This window comes from Cornus florida, unplaced genomic scaffold (genome assembly GCF_030987335.1).
Source record: "Cornus florida cultivar Cherokee Brave unplaced genomic scaffold, ASM3098733v1 CherokeeBrave_3.0.0_Hap2_Chr05, whole genome shotgun sequence".
Lineage (NCBI taxonomy): Eukaryota > Viridiplantae > Streptophyta > Magnoliopsida > Cornales > Cornaceae > Cornus > Cornus florida.
Window position 1 is genome coordinate 69047237 of NW_026775575.1, and position 18059 is coordinate 69065295.

Below are 18059 nucleotides of genomic sequence, written 5' to 3' on the forward strand. Positions count from 1 at the left end.
TGATTGACATATTTGTAATTATTTTTGCCTACACTATTTTTTTATGAGTTATTTTTGAGTGTTTATATTTTAGTAATTAAGGCTCCCTAAGATATTTTTTATTAAATTAACACTATCTATTGATAAGCGTTGAATGTTACATATTTAAACCCTTCAAGTTGCATATAATAGTTCTTTAGTAATACTTATATAGTAATACTTACACAATTTTCTTGGTTTTGGTTATTTTCAGTTATTGACCTTCAAAAGCGGTCAATTCTATCTAATCTGGACCTTTGATGATGTTCCCAGAGATCAAGTAGTGAACCGGCTCCCTAAGGGGCAAGTTAGGACTAGCTTGAACATAATTTCTAGAATGGGGGATCGAGCCTCCATTATGGGGAAAAGAGCCCCCACTTAAGGCAAATAATAGACAGAAGTATATGAATATCCAATCTTAGGAGATTGAGTTCTCAAGAAGGGCGCTCGAGCGCCCACTTAAGGGGCTCGAGCCCCCAGACTCCTGGTAGATGCGGGATTTCATAATTTTTCTCTCTTATAATCCTACTTGTGCCAGACTTCCATCAAAAATTGGAGCACGAAGAGTTTAGGGCTTGATTTTGGCTAATATTTGACTATTGAAGAGAGATAACATACAAGAGAGAGAGACTGGGCGACGAGCATTCTTCAATCGTTGAAGCTTGAAGAAGGTAATTTCGATTAGATTTGCAGTCCATGGAGCTAGATGGCATTCACCATATCAATTGGGGAACTTTTCTGGTTATGTATATTGTGATTGCATTATTAGAGATAATTGACTTACTTGTACTATGTAATTGTGATTTAATGTTTATAATCAGTTTTAATAAAATCATATTCTTGTCTTAGAATTGATTTTATTTTAATTAAAACCAAATTACTTTTATTTTATGTGATTACGAAGGTAATGATCATGCAATGGTTTTCATTGAATATATAAGCAAGTGTCTTAATAGTCCATGCTTAAGGAAGACAAGTTGTACTACACCTTAGTTTAGAATAATTAGGTAAATAATTTGCGCCAAACGAAGATGAGTTATGCTTATACTTTATTATTATTATTATATATAACTATATATATATATACATACACATTTATATATCTACTTAATTAAATCATGGTGAGCTTGTAACCATATGATGCATAATTATACATGTAATGAATTTCCCCAATTTTAATATAATTAACCATTGTTACGTGGTTAGTGGCGAAATCAATTCCTTAGGCCTTCTCTTTTGATACCTATTCTTACTTAGTTATTTTTAGTTTTTAATTTCATTGCAATTAAAAGTAGAAAAACACAAATCAAAATCACTTTCTCGAATTAAACCAGAAATGTTCTTAATTGCTTAACAATTTACCAACACGGTTCTTGAGGTTTGATACGCTCAATTTAGACCTATTCTACTGGGATTCGTTCTATACACATCACATAATTTTAGCTATACGGGTTTTACATTTTCTTAAAATGCATGTGAGATTTTACCATATCCATTTTTTTATTATACAAAAAAAAAAAAAAAAAAAAAAAAAAAAAAAAAAAAACAAACAAACTATATCCATTGAATTGTGTCTTTATTTACTAAGGAATTTCAAATGGATTAGTGATAGAGAAATCTTGTCCCACATCAAATCCGAATAAAATCCGAATAAGAAAATGATTGGGTATATATGGGTCGGGCGAACACCACCTTATAATAACTTAAGCTTTTGGGTCGGACCGCGAAACACCTGGCTCATTACAGTTAGTATCAGACTCAGACCTAGTCTTTAGTATGATGTCAAGCCAAACACCCACCTAAGAGGTGCCCGGGTCCAGGCCAGGTAAGCAAGGGTGGTCTGACCGTAACGATGGCGTTGCGAATTCAGGTGAGGGAGAATGTTAGAAGGTTTTTGTCCCTTAATGGACCACGAAACACCCGGCTCAATATAGTTAGTATCAAAGTCAGACCTAGTCCTTAGCCTGGCATCATGCCAAGCGTCCACACGGGAGGTCCCCGGTTTGGTCGGGTATGTAGAGTGGTTTGACCGTAACAATGGCGTTACGAGTCCAGGTGAGGGAGAATCTTAGAGGGTCTTGTCCCATATCGGACCTGAATGAAAAAGTGATTGGGTATATATGGGTTAGATGTTAGCACCACTTAATAACTTAATTTTTTTTAGTTAAACTACAAAACACCCGGTCTATCACAATTAGTAACTAGGTTTTGTTTAAAAAAAATAAAAGAGTGCAAAGTCATTAATTCAATATACAAACTTAACACGATTATTAAATCAAAGAACAACCTTTCTAGAAGAAAGAAGAAAGATCATCTTTTATAGAACGTTGACAATTATTTTTGATATTATTATTATTATTAAATGCTTATCCTTTTAAAAATTGAAATTTCAAGGGGATAAATGGATTTGATGTGGGACAAGACTTCTTCTTTTTTTTTTTATTTTTTTTTTATAGTTGGTACTCACACATTTGTTTGTAGACTTTATTCGAGATGATGACGATGCAGAAGCATGTCGAGTCATCGAATGCCCGAGCGCATAGGCTTGCTAGTGTACTTGATGCGGCCAATAAGGAAAATAAAATCATCAGCACCAAGAACGCCGAACTGATGGTGTAACTGAACAATGTTGAGAAAGAAAGGGACGTTTTGAAGAAGGACGCAGGCTCCCTTCAAGATGAGAAAAACGTTCTTCAAACTGAGAAAGACGTCATGCTAATCGAGTGAGAAGCTCTGAAGGCAGAAAAAGAAAATCTCCAGCGCTTGCTGGATGACGAACGGTCAACGTGGCTGGCTCTTAAGAAGAGAGCTTTGGATGAACGCGAAGCCTTGCTCGGCATCATAGGCAGGGTTGATGGAGGAATGAGGGCCCTCCATAGTCGTTTTTCTTGGATCGGGGCCCTCAGATATGCCGAAGGGAGGCACCACTATCAATCACCCAACTGGTCTCATTGTATGCAACATTTATCGTCTCATCATCATAAACAATAAGGAAGTCTGCAGGAGTGGTGGTAGCAACTCTGTCATCACCATCTTTGTCATCTCCATTCTTCATTCCCTTCCCTTTCTCATTCTTGTTTTCTTTCTTCAATTGCCTGCAATATTTCTTGATGTGTCCCTTTTTCCCACAATAACACTCAACATTTTCAAACTTGTTGGACTTGTTTCTGTTGTTATCTCTGTTCTTCGGACCTCTGTTCTTACTTTTCTCCCTCTTTTCTGTAACCAAGATCTCTGACTATGAAGAGGATCCCTGTGTTTTTCTTCTCATCTCTTCATTTAGCAAACAACTCTTGGTCATATCCATTGTGATTACACCTTCTGGAGCGGAGTTAGACAATGAAGTTCTGAGCGTCTCCCACGAGTCCGGTAATGAACCAAGCAACCATAACCCTTGTATCTCATCATCAAACTTAATACATATTCCAGCCACCTAATTAATAATTCCTTGGAATGTATTCAGGTGATCAGATAAATGAATCCCGTCCTGGTATCTGCTTAATTAAAAACTATTTATTTTTTCCAGTCTTTCTAGCATATAGTTGTTCAAGCTTACTCCATAGAGAACGTGCATTTGTCTCTCCACTAATATGGTTCAAAACATTATTATCTACCCATTACCTCATATACCCACACACCTGTCGATATAACAAAGTCCATTCCACATCAGACTTTTTTTTTTGGTTTTTCAGCACTAAACACCGGTAGGTAATAATCTTTCACATAAAGAAAATCCTCCATTTTTCTTTTCCATATGTGATAGTTTGAACCATTGAGATTAATCATTCTACTCGTATTTGCTTCCATAACTCAAACTGCCAATCTGGCAATCTGTTAACCTGAAGCTCTGATACTACTTTGTTGGAAGAAATAACAATAAACAAATATAGCGGAATAATTATTCTCCCTATATGCAAGCAAATATAATATATCTTTACTTTTATATGTGCTGAAAATAATAGGAAAAAAGACAATCACACCAAGCCACAAGAACCCAAGCAATTTTTTACATGGAAAATTTCCCTAATGTGAGGAACAAAAACCACGAGACCTAATCCAGTTAAAATCTCCACTATCAACCAAATAATGGGTACAAAAAGTCTTTTCTAATCGCAATTAGAGGCTACAAAGCATTTCATCAAGATAGCAACAATCTTGGCAAAAACAAAGAGAATTGGAGAGAAAAATACCAAAACCCGGTTACTGTTCACGGACACAAATCACTGTTCCTGAGCTCAAAATCCGATTTCCACCGTTCAGATTTTAACTCATTGAGTCATGAACCTCTCCTCCAAATTTTAGCTCGATTGGACCACGGACGAAGCGGGATCGGACGTTTGATGAAATCTAGGCAGAATGGAAAAACCTGCGTTTTTCTTCTTTTTTTCTAAAAACTACGGCTGATCTCTCTCCCTCTTTTATTCTGACTTCCTTAGGGTTATTTACCCTAAAGAGCTGGGCTTTGGGCTTTAATAAAACCCACTTAGGCTTTCCTCCATATAGAAGGAAATAAACCCAACAAATCTCCCCATTTTCGACTATATGGAGGGAATCGCCATTCCGGTGATCGAACAACAAACTTCAAGCTTCTCTCTTGGTAGGGTCTTTGTCAACATATCAGAACCATTATCATCAGTGTGAACCTTCTCAAGTTCAAGTAACTTATTGTTCAACGCATCTCTGATTCAATGGTATCGTACATCAATGTGTTTAGATCTCGGATTATCCCCTCACTATACGTTGCTCAATCAGTCAAACCCCAAGGCTCCACCTTGACTACTCAAACTCCATGCCATGTAACCAAACCGATTGACTCCACCTACAACTGAAGCCCGTTGTAGCACATGTTGAGCCTTCTTATGTTTTCTAGATCTCTTTCACCTTTGGCTCTGATACCAGTTGTTGGGACACAGCGGAAGCAAAAGAAAACAACAATTCAAACCACAACACAAGATACATACGTGGTTCACCTAAAATCAGGGTTACATCCACGGATGAGAAGAGATTCACTATATATGTAGAGATATTATAATAGCAGAGAATTTCAACACCGGACAATGCACACAAACTCTTGACTTCTACTGAGACTTGAACCCCTAACCTCCTTTTGAGAAGTACGGGTCTGATATCGCTAGGTTACTGGCCTGTTGGTTATGGGACAAGACTTGTGATATCGGATTAATGATTAGATCTAACTCTGTGATACCATCTTTAATAAATTAGGTGCTTCGCAATTAGAGCTAACACCTAACTCATATAATACCCATTTCAATTTTCAACCTTATATGTATCCCTTATAACAAGAAACTTAAATGTGGATTCTATCTATCAATTTGAAGTCAGGATAATCCTTATATACTGTAGTGGGCCTAGCTAGTGGTTGGTCTTAATGGTGCCCCATGGATGGCCAAGCCTTGTATTGGATGATGGGTAGAGGAAGCGAATAGGCATCCCTTATAACAAGAAACTTAAATGTGGATTCTATCTATCAATTTGAAGTCAGGATAATCCTTATATACTGTAGTGGGCCTAGCTAGTGGTTGGTCTTAATGGTGCCCCATGGATGGCCCAACCTTGTATTGGATGAGATGAGTACAAGAAGCGAATAGGCAATTAGCATATGCTGAGTTGTACTATAGTGGTGCTCTCTAGTAAGTGTGTGTGTGTGTGCATATATACATATATATATATATATATACACTCCATATATTAGTACCCATGTAGGTATAGGTGTAGGTCCATTTAGACCAATGAATTAGACGGCAGGTTTTTGGCGGGAAATTTTGGGATGAAAAGATTCCTTTTTTTTTATTGGGGTAAGCAAAGAAAAAAGAGAAGTTAATAGAGGCTGATGTTTGTCAATACAAAAATACAAAGCATGGGTTAGTGTGCTTTTAAACGTACGGAAAGCCAGAATTTAGGGGAAAATATATGATTAAAATAATCAATAAATAATTGTTTTCCAAAGCTAATGATACTCAAGTAGTATTTAGCTATTTTAGGATATAAGTTGAATCGGGTAATGTGAGAAGTGATACCCATTTGATTAGATTAGTTTGTTTTAAAATTTATTATTGATAGTGGGTTAAAAAAAACATTAAAGGAAAACGATTTAATATGCCAGGGTTAGGGTTTATTAATAGCTAAAGTCTCATTTTAAAAGGGATAATAAATCTAGTTTTATTTTCTTGCTTGTTTTTTTTTTATATTTAATTTGATTTTGTGATAATTATAACTCGATCAAACAAGCCAACGCAAAATAATAAATAAAAATATAGAGCAAGGAGAGAGATGACAACAAATTAGATGTTTAGTTAAAAAATTTTGACTCACAAAAATAGAAAACTTTGATTCACAATTTTTGTGAGTCAAAATTTTTGAAGTGGACATCTAATATGGTACAAAGGTAGTGTATAAGTATATAAAATGCATATAATTAAAAATAATCTCAAATGACTCAAAAATAAAAAGTGATATTTAGTCAAAATTTTTGAGTAGACAACTAATATGGAACAAAGTGAGTACTACTTATGTGAAAGTGTGATTTAATTAAAAGAAACAAACACAAAAAGTCTTTATAGGCTATTTTTCGCTTTTAAAAAACTCTTAAATTTCTATAAAAGTTCTCCTTTATAGCTAAAAAATTATAAACAAAGAGTCTCATAATTTATATTAAAAGTTTTCTAAAAATATTAGAACACGTTTCTTAGATCAAGCAAGAGTAGACTCATGCATACGATAAAAATTTAAAGTATTAATTGAAACACGAGAAGTGTTTTTTTTCTTTGTTAGTATTCATGCACACTTGTTTCAGTATTCATATACACTTATTTCTTCTAAAACTTAAACTCCTTACGTCCCTTTGAGAGGGAAAAGGCTAATACTATTAGGCCATTGGCCCATTAGTAACATGAGAAGTTGTACTGGTGCAAGTTGAAGTTGAATAAAATAAATTATTAAAGCACATTTGAAAGGGTATTTTCAATGATAAAGCAAACACACACATCATTTTGTCTACATCCAGGTTCGAATCCATCTCCTCCTTTTTAAAGATAGGGAGATTATATCATTACGCCAAATGCTCTTTTGTTGAAAGGGTTAGTGTTGCGAGAAGAAGAGAATATGTGTAATTCTATTAGTAGCGGCAAGTGAAATGGACCAGCCTAAATTGTGAGGAGTTTTTATGTGCAGAGATGTAATCTCAAAAGATGATGAGTAGTGTTGCGCATCTATGGTTATATATTATCTTTCTTAATTTATAATAATAAAAATATAATTATACATTCTCTTTCTTGATTCATAATAGTGAAAGTTCTCTAATAGACGTAGTTCAAGAGATTGATGAACTATTTTAAGTGTTATGTATAAATTGTTTGTATGATGTATGATTGCATCTCCAAAATATGTGTGATTGATAATATGATGACGTCGTGCACTCGGATGTAATTTCATTTATATGATATCAAAACTAGTTAGAGAGAGTTAAAATTCCCAACACCTATATTATCTTATTAAATTTATCTTGTTACTTGGACGATGTCCATGTAAAATTTTTCTATGGAGTTAGAATTTCCTATAGGCTTTAAATTTATTTATTTTGGAAAGTTTTCAAGTTGCCAACAATAGGTTTTACTGAGAGCTTATTCAGGTACCATTAGGCCTATTTCATTGACCTTACTGAGAATATTGCCATGAATAAAATACTTCCTTGGCCTTAATTATAGAAATACATAGGAGTGGGCAAATAATTTGTGAATTCGATTCTATCTGTGTGAATCGGATTGGATTACTACACTCACAAATAGGTGGCAGACTAAAAAAAATGAATCCGTAACTCACTGGTCAAATCACGGATTGGATTGTTAAAATAGATTTATATATATATATATATATAGTCAAGCAAAAGAATATATAAATTAATTTAATTAGTTAATAATCATTTAATGAACTCTACGAATGTATTAATTAATGATCATTTAAATATATGAATTAATGTTGATAAATTAAAATTTTATCTATTGAAGTATGGTTAAAAAATAAATAATATTTGACTATTTATAAAAGAAAAATGATATTTTTGACGATAAGTTTATATCGATAAAAAACCTATTTCCACGGGCACTAAACTATTAGTTTTCTTTGACCAAACTTTCTCCCTACATTCATAATTTTTCCGGGCCGTGGCGCTCTTTGACTCCTCTGCTTCCTCTCTCACTCCTACATCCTCAAATTTTCAATTTTTTCAAATTTTCTCTCACTCCTTTGCACAACCCTCTACTTTCTTTTCAGATTTTGGCATCCCTTTTCTTCTTAATTGAATTTTTGAAAAAGATCTGATATGTTTTCTTTGGGTTAACGGCCCCAAAAATCACTTTTTATTTATTTATTTATTTATTTTTTTATGCTTTCAAATGCAATTCCAATGGATATTGATCTTGTTCACTCTCTCACTTCATTCCGGTGTGTTCCGTCAATAGGTATCGAAATAGAAATTTTTGCATAAAGTCTATATCCATGGCAACAAGAATAGGATATTGACAATATTATGTAAAATATATGGATAAATAATGATTGATTCAGAAATCCTAACTCTAGATTGATCAATGAATTATGAGATATGCAAGTTGGAAGGGAAAAAAGTGGCTATAAAGAATTCCATATTTCAAAATTCCTGTAAGTCGTGGTTCTTCAAATGCAAGAAATAGGAAGATGGAGATGAATAGTTGTTGATGCTTCTCTTGTAAAGATGAAGATGAAGGGTGCCGATATATGGGTTTTAAGATGCCCCATAATTAGAAAGCTCCTGATATATGGGTTTTAAGATGCCCCATAATTAGAAAACCCCGTAGGAGCATAATTTTATCGGTTGGGTGAAATAGAGTACACGGAAAGGAAACATTTCAATCCACATATCTTATTCGTAATTTTACAAATTTGATCTGATCCAATCTATTATTCTACAAATTAATAACAAATTCAAAATTATTTTTCAATTAGTTAGAAACGAACTGGATTAGGATTGGCCACCCCTAAAAATACTCCTATTTTTAACTGAAGACGTCATTGGGATTGATAATAAGATTCCAAGTCGTGTTTTTTTGTAAATGGGATTAGGTGTCCTAGAAAGGCGTACCTTTTTCTAAAATGAGGGTAGGAATGAAATTCATGTCTCTTGTGAATGTGTCTCTAGAAGTCCTAAAGTTTGTATACCTGGTGAAGAGAATGAAAATCCATGCGTGTACATCTTCCATAGAGTTTACCACTTCTGACACTCTATAAATGTGATAAGACTCTTCCTATTACATACCACTTTTTGAATTACATATTTAAGGACACAATAAAATTTCAGAATTGGTGTCCACATAATTTCAACCGGCCTGTTTGTATTTTAAAGGCAATTTACCATGTAACCAACCAATAAATAAATTTTAAGTAGGAACAAATTTATAGTTTCAAATCTCTATGTGTAAATTACAATTGTGGTTTTGTCTTCTTGACAGCTAAATACAACTTAATTCATTTTTAACAATGATACCTCGATCAAAAATTGGATCGGAACAATTCTTAAAAAAATGTTAAAAATTGAGATTGCTTTTTAATATTTTATTAATTAAAATTGTAAAAAATCAGAATTCTTCGATATAAAAATAAATATCAACCATATGAGAAATTCAATTTCTCTCTCTCCCCACCCTCTTATTCTCTTTCCCATCTCAAATCCGAACCCTAATAAGCCACCATTGCTCTGCTATTCATTCCACGGCCTCTTCCACAAACCCTACCACTACCAAATCCCCAATCCTCTCTGGCCCTATACCCCTAATTGCCAGCATCACTAAGAAAGTCGTCGCCATGCAACTCTCGTGGACACTACAAACCCAAAATGGAGGGTGAATGGAAGAATTACCTTAAGAAAATAGAAGATTCTGATGAAACATTTTACTTTGTACATTGAAACAAAACGCACGCACCATTCATCATGTGTCAAATGTGGTAGATGATGGTTGGAAGTGTCTTTATTAACTTTACCAAACTAAGGAGGTGTCATTGCTATAAAATGACTCCGACTATAAAAAAAAAAAAAAAGAAGGTAAACAACAAAGAATGTCATTATCAAATTTCATCCTTTCATATTTGAGATATAAAAATCTTAAGCTTACTTGGTTTATTTTTAAATTTTAGTTCTCTTCTTGTTCCTACTTATTGATAAAAGTATTGAAATCTAAATTGACCACCTTCCTTTTTCTCTCTCTCTCTCTCTATATATATATATATTTAAAATAAGTAAATGTTACTTTTCTTTATTTTTTTTATTTTTATTTTTTTTCCTTTTTTGTTTTTTTCCCTCTACAAACGTCCATATGATCCTTTGAAGACTCCAACCCCTCACGAGTAATAAAGACTTTTTGTTAATTAGAAACCAAAAGTTTACACAGGAGTTGAGTCAAGGCACTAAGGCATTTATAGATTTGCACTTACCCCCCATCTACTTCTTCAAAAATTAAAAATGGCCCACTTCATTAACTTTTCAAACATCAAATATCATTTATATATTTGCTACTTATCCCCCCTCTACTTCTTCAAAATGGCCCACTTGATTCACTTTTCAAACTTCAAACATTTGTGTGTGTGTGTGTGTGTGTGTGTGTGTGGAGACTGGAGAGAGAAGAATAAAAAGCATGCTGAAGAAGAATTGAGTGAGTGGAGGGAATCCAATGACTTGGAACAGAAAGCTGGGTAGAAGTCTCACCATTAATTATCCTCTAATAAAATAAGTGAAAATATTGTAATGTGGGATGCACAATTGACATTTGGAATAGGGGTATGATTGAAAAGAAAAAGTGACTTTGATTGGTTTCAATTCTTAATTTGCTAAAATAATGCAAACCAGTAAAGCTGAAATTACTTAATTACTTTTCTCTCCATTCAATTTAATTTAGGTAACTTTCCAATGGCTTCTTTGTCTTCAACAAAAGATTAAAAATTAAAAGGAAAGGCTGTCAAAGTATGATGTATGCTTTGATAAAATAAAAGACTATAGTGACATTAAAGAGTAAGCAATCATTTGATTACTTATATTTGATAAGATTTATCTATTTATGCATTACTATAGTCTATATCTTTTCAGGTTCATTTCCCATTTATTTTATTTTATTTATGGTAATTAATCAAATAGATCATGCATGGTTTGACTTCAAAAATAAAAAATAAAAAATAAATATCAACGACTTTGTGACATAGTGTTTATCGCATTTACTTTTTAAAAGTAGATGGTAAAAATTTTAATCTCTAAATGAGCAAAATGAGTGTGTGAATGCTGTGTGATAATTTTTTTGCCAATGACAAAAACAAAAGAAAAAAATTTAAATAAACTAAGGGGGGGAAATGAAAAGAAAAAAACTCTCCAAACATAAACAGCTAAAAAAAGGTTAATAGACAAAAGTGGCCTTATTTTTTATGTTTTTACTCATAAAAGGAAGCCGTTTCATATTCTCTGCATGATATATATAGATGGCTAAGAATTGTTTCTAATTTGAAAACTCATTTTAAAATATATTTAGTGATAAAAAAATAGATTTAGATAATTAGACAACTGAAAACACAATGACAAGAATTTTACATAACAATCAAGGATTACTCTTTATTTATTTATTTATTTTTATTTTTTTAATTGTCATTTTCATGTAACACAGAGAAACTGCATGTATTGAATGGTGAATAAAAAGGCCTTTTAAGTTTTAACAAATTTGAGACAGCCATCATCAACAAAAATAAAAATAAAAAGATAATTAGACATCAAATAGCTCTGGTAAAAATTCAAATTTACTATTTTCTATATTAGGTTTTTGACTCATGATAATTTATCAAATTAGATAAACGTACCTAAATAGTAGCCCGTTTGGTGTGCCGTTAGAATAAAAGAAGTGCTCTTGTCACTAAAGTTGTCAAAAAAAATTGTGATTGGTGAAAACATGTTAGGTGTTTGGTAACATTAAAATGAGTATTTTTTATAATTAAATTATTTTAAAAATTGTTTGATAATAATATTTTTTAAATACTTGTATTGCTAATTTTACCATAATGTTTTTTAATATAATATTACCATATTTGATAATAGTTGCTTTCTAAAAAAACAGTTGAGACCGTCTTTTTAAAAAATAAAAAAGCAAAATTTTTTAAAATAAAAATACTTTTAAGCAATTGAAAAGCAACCCCAAACGTAGAAATGACAAAATATCAGGCCTCGTTGGGTACTCACCCCACCCTGCCCCGTTTAGAACGATTATGGGGAGGTTAAATGGTCTTAGGGCGGGGATGTGAGTTAGAATTGAAAACCTAATTATAGCGCGGGGATAGGAAAAGGACACCCCGCCTTGCCCGTTTATTTTGATAAATTACAATTTTGTCCTTATACTTTATGTCATATTCAATAATATTAGACATACGTTAAGCAAATCATAATTTATTCTTTTTCAATCACTAAATATTTTTTAAAATTATTCTTATTTGAGAACTACTATATATTATTTTGATGTTCCAACAGTAATTTTAGTCTTGAGTTTCAATTGAAAAATTGAATCTTGGTTTTATCTGCATAAGAAGAAAAAAAAAAAATTTATGATAATAATTAAAATTTTGTTTTATTATTTATTTTCGTTAGATTCGTATTAAAATTATGAAAAAATTTCTACAAAATTCACCCACCCACCCCATTTAATAAATTATTTTAGAGTTGAAATAAATGCATCTATTCTAAACATAAATGAGAATGAAAATAAGAATGATGTGTTCACCACAAACCGTCCCATTGTCATTCCTACAAACCGCGGTCACTCAAGGCCTATTTGGTTACTCAGCTAATAATTAAAAGAAGCAGCTTAAATTTTATTTTGGTTAATTAAAACACATAAATTTGCTCTTCACTTTTACTTATTAAAAAAAAAAGACCAAATATATAACTGTCCCGATATATTTGATATTTTGTGAGGAGATAATGAAAGTACTGTTTGTTCCCTTAAAACCCAACGGGACCAACCCTAACTTCAACATTTACAAATTACCCCATCTTTCCATTCCCCACCCCCCCTCTCTCTCTCTCTCTAAAACACTCTGTTTTCTCTCTTATTGAAACTCTAGTTTTCACAGAAACACACAGGTGAAGAAACAGAGAGCTACAAAAAATGGGGAAATACATGAGAAAAGCTAAAATGACAACCGACGTTGCAGTGATGGAGGTCTCACAGTCCTCTCTCGGCGTTCGAACCAGAGCCAAAACCCTAGCTTTGCAGAGACTCCAATCGACCACCACACCACCACCGAACCCAGAATCGTCCTATCTTGAGCTCCGAAGTCGAAGGCTCGAGAAGCCTCCGTTGATCAACAAGACCACCGACAAGAACCAACGGCAACAATCGGCGCAGGAGAGTTGGAAAGAGAACCCTAAATCTGATTATCTCTCGAAGCCTCGGGTGAGCTCGAGGTTGAGGCTGAGTTCGGTGAACTCGGGTTCTGTTGGGTCGGTCTCGGTTACTTGTTCCAAGAAGGAAGATGGGTTTTGCAAAGAACATGAGACAGAGGAAAACAATGATTGGGGAATTGAGGCTTCATTTGGAGAGAACAATTTGGACTTTGAAGGCAGAGAGAGGTATATTTGCTTTATCTCTTAATTTCTTTTCTGGGTTTTCATGGTTCATTGTAATTATGTGTATACTGATTATATATACAGAGGGGTTTCTGATTATTATTATTTTTTTGGTTAGTTTTTTTCTTTCCCTGTTCTGGAAGGGGTGGAGAGAGTTAATACACTACGTTTGGTTCTCGAGAAAGAGTGGGAAAAAGAAAGGGAAATGGCGGAGGGAGCTCAATTTAATTTGGGTTCCTTTCACTCATTTATTTTTTTTTAAAACGAGGTCTTATTTTTGGGGGTTTCATGTATTTTTTATTTTTCTTATGGCTTTTGTCTTAAAGAACTCTTTGATGAAAGCTTTTATATTCACATTTTAGAAAAGAGCTTCTTTTCTTTGCCTTTTGCGTTGGCCCTGTGGGTACCACTTTTCTCATAGGAAAAAATATACATCATATTGAAGTTTTTCATTATGAAAATGATAATTATTTTATTGGTTAGTCATATTGGGTACTTAGTACATAATTTTTTTTTTTTCACTTTATTACTTTGAATCTGTTCATTTAATGGGATGATAGCTTTATGATAGTTTTCAGCTCTTTTCTTTTTTGGGGTTCATTCTTGCAACTTGAGATATATATATTTTTTTCCTGCCTCCTACTGTGCGGTTTTCTTTTATGGCACTTACTAAGAAGAATTACTACAATATTTACGTTTTTATTCTTTTATTTAAAAATAAAAAAAAAAATCCTTCAGTTATAATTTTTTCTGAACCATGTCTTTCTTTGTGTGTTCTGAAATTAAACTTAGTATTATTTAAAAAAAAAAAAAAAAAAAAAAAAAAAAAAAAAAAAAAAAAAAAAACATTTTCTTTGAAAGCCTGTCGTATTTAGGTTAGTGTCTGCATGCTGACTTTTCATCTCTTGTATTATGTTGGGTCGGAAACATGGGTATTGAGTACTGTATAAGAGAAAAAGGATACAGATGTTTGTGACTGTTGAGAGGTTTCTTTAATGAAATGAACAATCTTGTTCTGCAACATAGGCCCAGCAAAGCTATTTATGGTGCAAGTTGTTTTCTCTATCAAGGAAGTTGCTTTAATGCTCTTATTTTCTTCGAGTGTACCATAAAAAATAATATGAAAAAATCTTGGTTCTATTATGATACTGTATTTCTGAAGATTGTATGAAAGTGTTAGCATCTCAATGTTGCTTTCTTAATTATGATTATAAGTAATGATAATCAACTTTTGCTTCCTCAGAGGTCATTTTCAAATTTGATTTAGCCATAAATACTTTTCATTGTATTCATATTGCAGGAAACGTGAAAATAACTAGTCCTTTTACTATCAAAAGTAACCAGTACTAAGCCAGATATATATGTAAATATATATTATATATATTAAGATAATTATATGGTCCATGGCAGACTGAAAAAGTATGTGGGATACTCTGTTTTGGGGCTATTTGTTAGTGGCAAATAGCATCTCATGCCCGTTGTACTGCTCTTTTCTGCCAAAATCATTCTGGTTCTGGATAAAATGTTAGTACCTTAGGATTTGAGTTTCTTTTGCCACACTTATTTATAAATTCCTCCTGGATGACTGAGGAGAAGCCAAGTTTCTTCGAGTGCCTCAGAGGTGTTATATATGTAAAGTGTGATCATTTTGCCGATAAGTTTTACTCATACAATGGCATAATTTGACTAATATAGCATTGTTAACAGGAGCACCAGGGAAAGCACGCCTTGTAGCTTGATGAGGGATTCTGACACCATTGGTACGCCCGGTTCTACTACGAGGCCGAAAAGTTCGAGTACAGTCAATCGTAGAAATCGGGATGCTTTACAGAGAAACATCCCAACAACACGAGAGATAGAGGATTTCTTCGCCTTTGCAGAGCAGCAGCATCAGAGACTTTTTTCTGAAAAGTATATTGCTTCTGTCTTTCTACTTGTTAACTAAGACTATTTCCTTCTCTTTTATCTCTACTAGATTAATTATCATGCACCAATTGAGTAATGAAGCCTCACATTCTCTAATTCGGCGCAGGTACAACTTTGATTTCGTGAATGATTCGCCCCTCCCTGGACGTTACGAATGGGTGAGAGTGGATCTATAAGCAGTATTTGCATTGTTGTGAGTTTCTTATTCACCGATCTCAAAAGTCGAGGATTTTGAAGCTCGGTAAGTGGGACTAGCGAGCATCGCTCATTTCCACCAACCTCTATTGATCCATGTAAAAAGAAACAGGAGTTGCCAAAGATGTGTAATCTAATGATCTGTAACATAACAGAGCCAAAGTATTACACACTAACCCATTAATAGGAGATTGGGGGAAAAGTATAATATTTAGGGCTATGATGGTTTCATCAATGTAATTTGGCAGTGATAAATTGAATCCCTTGATTTCCTTTTCCTGTGCTTACTGAAAATTTCTTTCTTGTCCATATTTGTAGAAATTGAACTTTGTATCCTCCTCTAGCAAAGGTGACTTCTCTGTTTTCTTGTGTTCGTCTCTTCCTGTGTTTTTGCATTTATTGCGATGAAGAAATGGAAATGGAACATTTATTTCCTTGCTTTGTGTTGATGGTGATGTTTCTGAGTTTGTAAATATATGCTAATATTTTTTCTGACATAATTTTTGACCATTTGTGAGAACTAGAAGAGGTAGGGTTGTGGTGGGGGTCTGTGTATTGAGACCAAAACTGCACTGGCTTGGCCATGGGGACCAGCCTTTGGTTTAACAGCCAAGTCTTCTTCTCTAAGACAATGACCAACGCAATCATTCTTGCATATAAACATTTAGGATAGTCAACAGTTGTCTCATAGAGATTTTTTATTTTTATTTGTACATGTGAGATTCTTTCATATTGTCAATTGGCATGTTTATTTTCCTTTTTTAGACAGGATTTCTTTATTTTCATGTAAAAGTGTTACAATATACTTTTTTTTAGTTCTCTTTTAATTCATTTTCATTAGTTGATATTACAATATTTTATAAAGATTTCTTCATTTCAAAATTTTTAAAGTCCATTTTTGTTTTTGGATAGTGGAAATTTAGGGATGCCGAATTCAATTTACGGAAACCTTGATTATGTCTTATGATTTTTACTTAAATATTTGTATTGAGTATTAAATGTCTTGTTTTGATAAACAGGTTAACATGTGTATTCTGTTTAATGAACAGGTAGGAATAATGTTGAAAATTATTGACACGGTTTTTGAACTGGTTGTGTTTGAATATACCTATTTAATAGAATAATCTTAAGTCGATGTGATATGATTATGACCTACCGAACATGAATTGTCACCCTTGAGTGTTATCTTCATTGTCATCATTCTTCTCATCCTTGCTCAATCCCAGTAACACTGCTTTAAGAAGAAAGTTGATCTTCTTAAATTAATTTTCTATTCTCTCTTTTTATCTCAATTTTATTTTTTCTAAGATTTTTCAAATGAATTAGCCTCTCATGTGCGGTTGGGTTGGGTATTGCCCAAAGGCCTTTAAATTGTAGCAATATGAAGTATTTTACACAGGTGGTTCAAGTTCTGACTATTTGTCACATTCATTGTCAGTGGGCAATGGGAGTTTTTGGATTCATTATGGACCATTTTTTGTCATCATTTAAATTTTTGGTACTAAAGCTGCTTCCTAAAATCAAGTGTGCATTTATGGACTGTGAATGCATTTTCTGAGAGTAAATTTGACTTTTCACATGGGACATTGTACTAACCAAACCAGTTTCTGCATTAGATTTTATAACTCATCACATAGATTTCTTGATGGTAACTCTTATCTTCTGCGTATGGTGTAATTAACAGCAGTAAAAGTATTTGAATTAACTGCTCTCTTTTTTTGTACTTTTTTTCTGGTCTTCTACTCTTCTTTTTGCTTTTAATGTTGAACTCTTTCTGTGTATACTTAAATTTTGATGATAGCATATACTACTATTTTGTATTACAAATCCTAGGCATGGTATTCTGTGAAATTAAAACCTTTAGTCTGCAGAAAGGATGGGAATAGAATAGGGAAAACAACTCCCTCTTGTTATATTTGGGAATATTAAATCGGTGTCTTGGATTTAAAATTAGAAAAATTAGTTTAAACTCTGTATTAAAATTATTTCAATCCCAAATCAATGTGTCGATTCGGTGCTGCCAAACATAACATCATTTTTCTTCTCTTGCGAAAATAACATTAGAGATTGAATTTTTCGAAAAAAATGATTTGGGAATGCAGGAACAAGAGAAGTTATTTAAAGTATATATTACTATAGGCTTCGTTTGGTTAGATAGAAGATAATAGTGGAAAGTGAAAAGGAAAAAAAATTTGAATTTCTAGCATGCATTTGGTTACCATGAATTTTTTTCAAGAAAGTTGTAAGAAAATGTTATTTTTATAGTTTGAATAGCATG

General features: G+C 33.0%; 1 protein-coding gene across 1 annotated transcript; it reads left to right on the top strand.

The window, feature by feature from the left end:
• Positions 1–13072: 13072 nt before the first annotated feature.
• On the top strand, positions 13073–16230 carry LOC132306742 (cyclin-dependent kinase inhibitor 5-like). Its single transcript, XM_059804287.1, has 3 exons — positions 13073–13663; positions 15368–15571; positions 15693–16230. Exons 1-3 carry the CDS (start codon positions 13200–13202, stop codon positions 15760–15762), a joined length of 738 nt encoding a protein of 245 aa, XP_059660270.1. The 5' UTR covers positions 13073–13199; the 3' UTR covers positions 15763–16230.
• Positions 16231–18059: the final 1829 nt, after the last annotated feature.

Excerpts from the sequence above, each read along its gene's own strand:
- LOC132306742 (XM_059804287.1), top strand. The coding sequence starts at position 13,200 with ATGGGGAAATACATGAGAAAAGCTAAAATGACAACCGACGTTGCAGTG. Across the intron at positions 13,664-15,367 it reads GACTTTGAAGGCAGAGAGAG|GAGCACCAGGGAAAGCACGC; the intron begins GTATATTTGCTT and ends CATTGTTAACAG. Across the intron at positions 15,572-15,692 it reads CAGAGACTTTTTTCTGAAAA|GTACAACTTTGATTTCGTGA; the intron begins GTATATTGCTTC and ends AATTCGGCGCAG.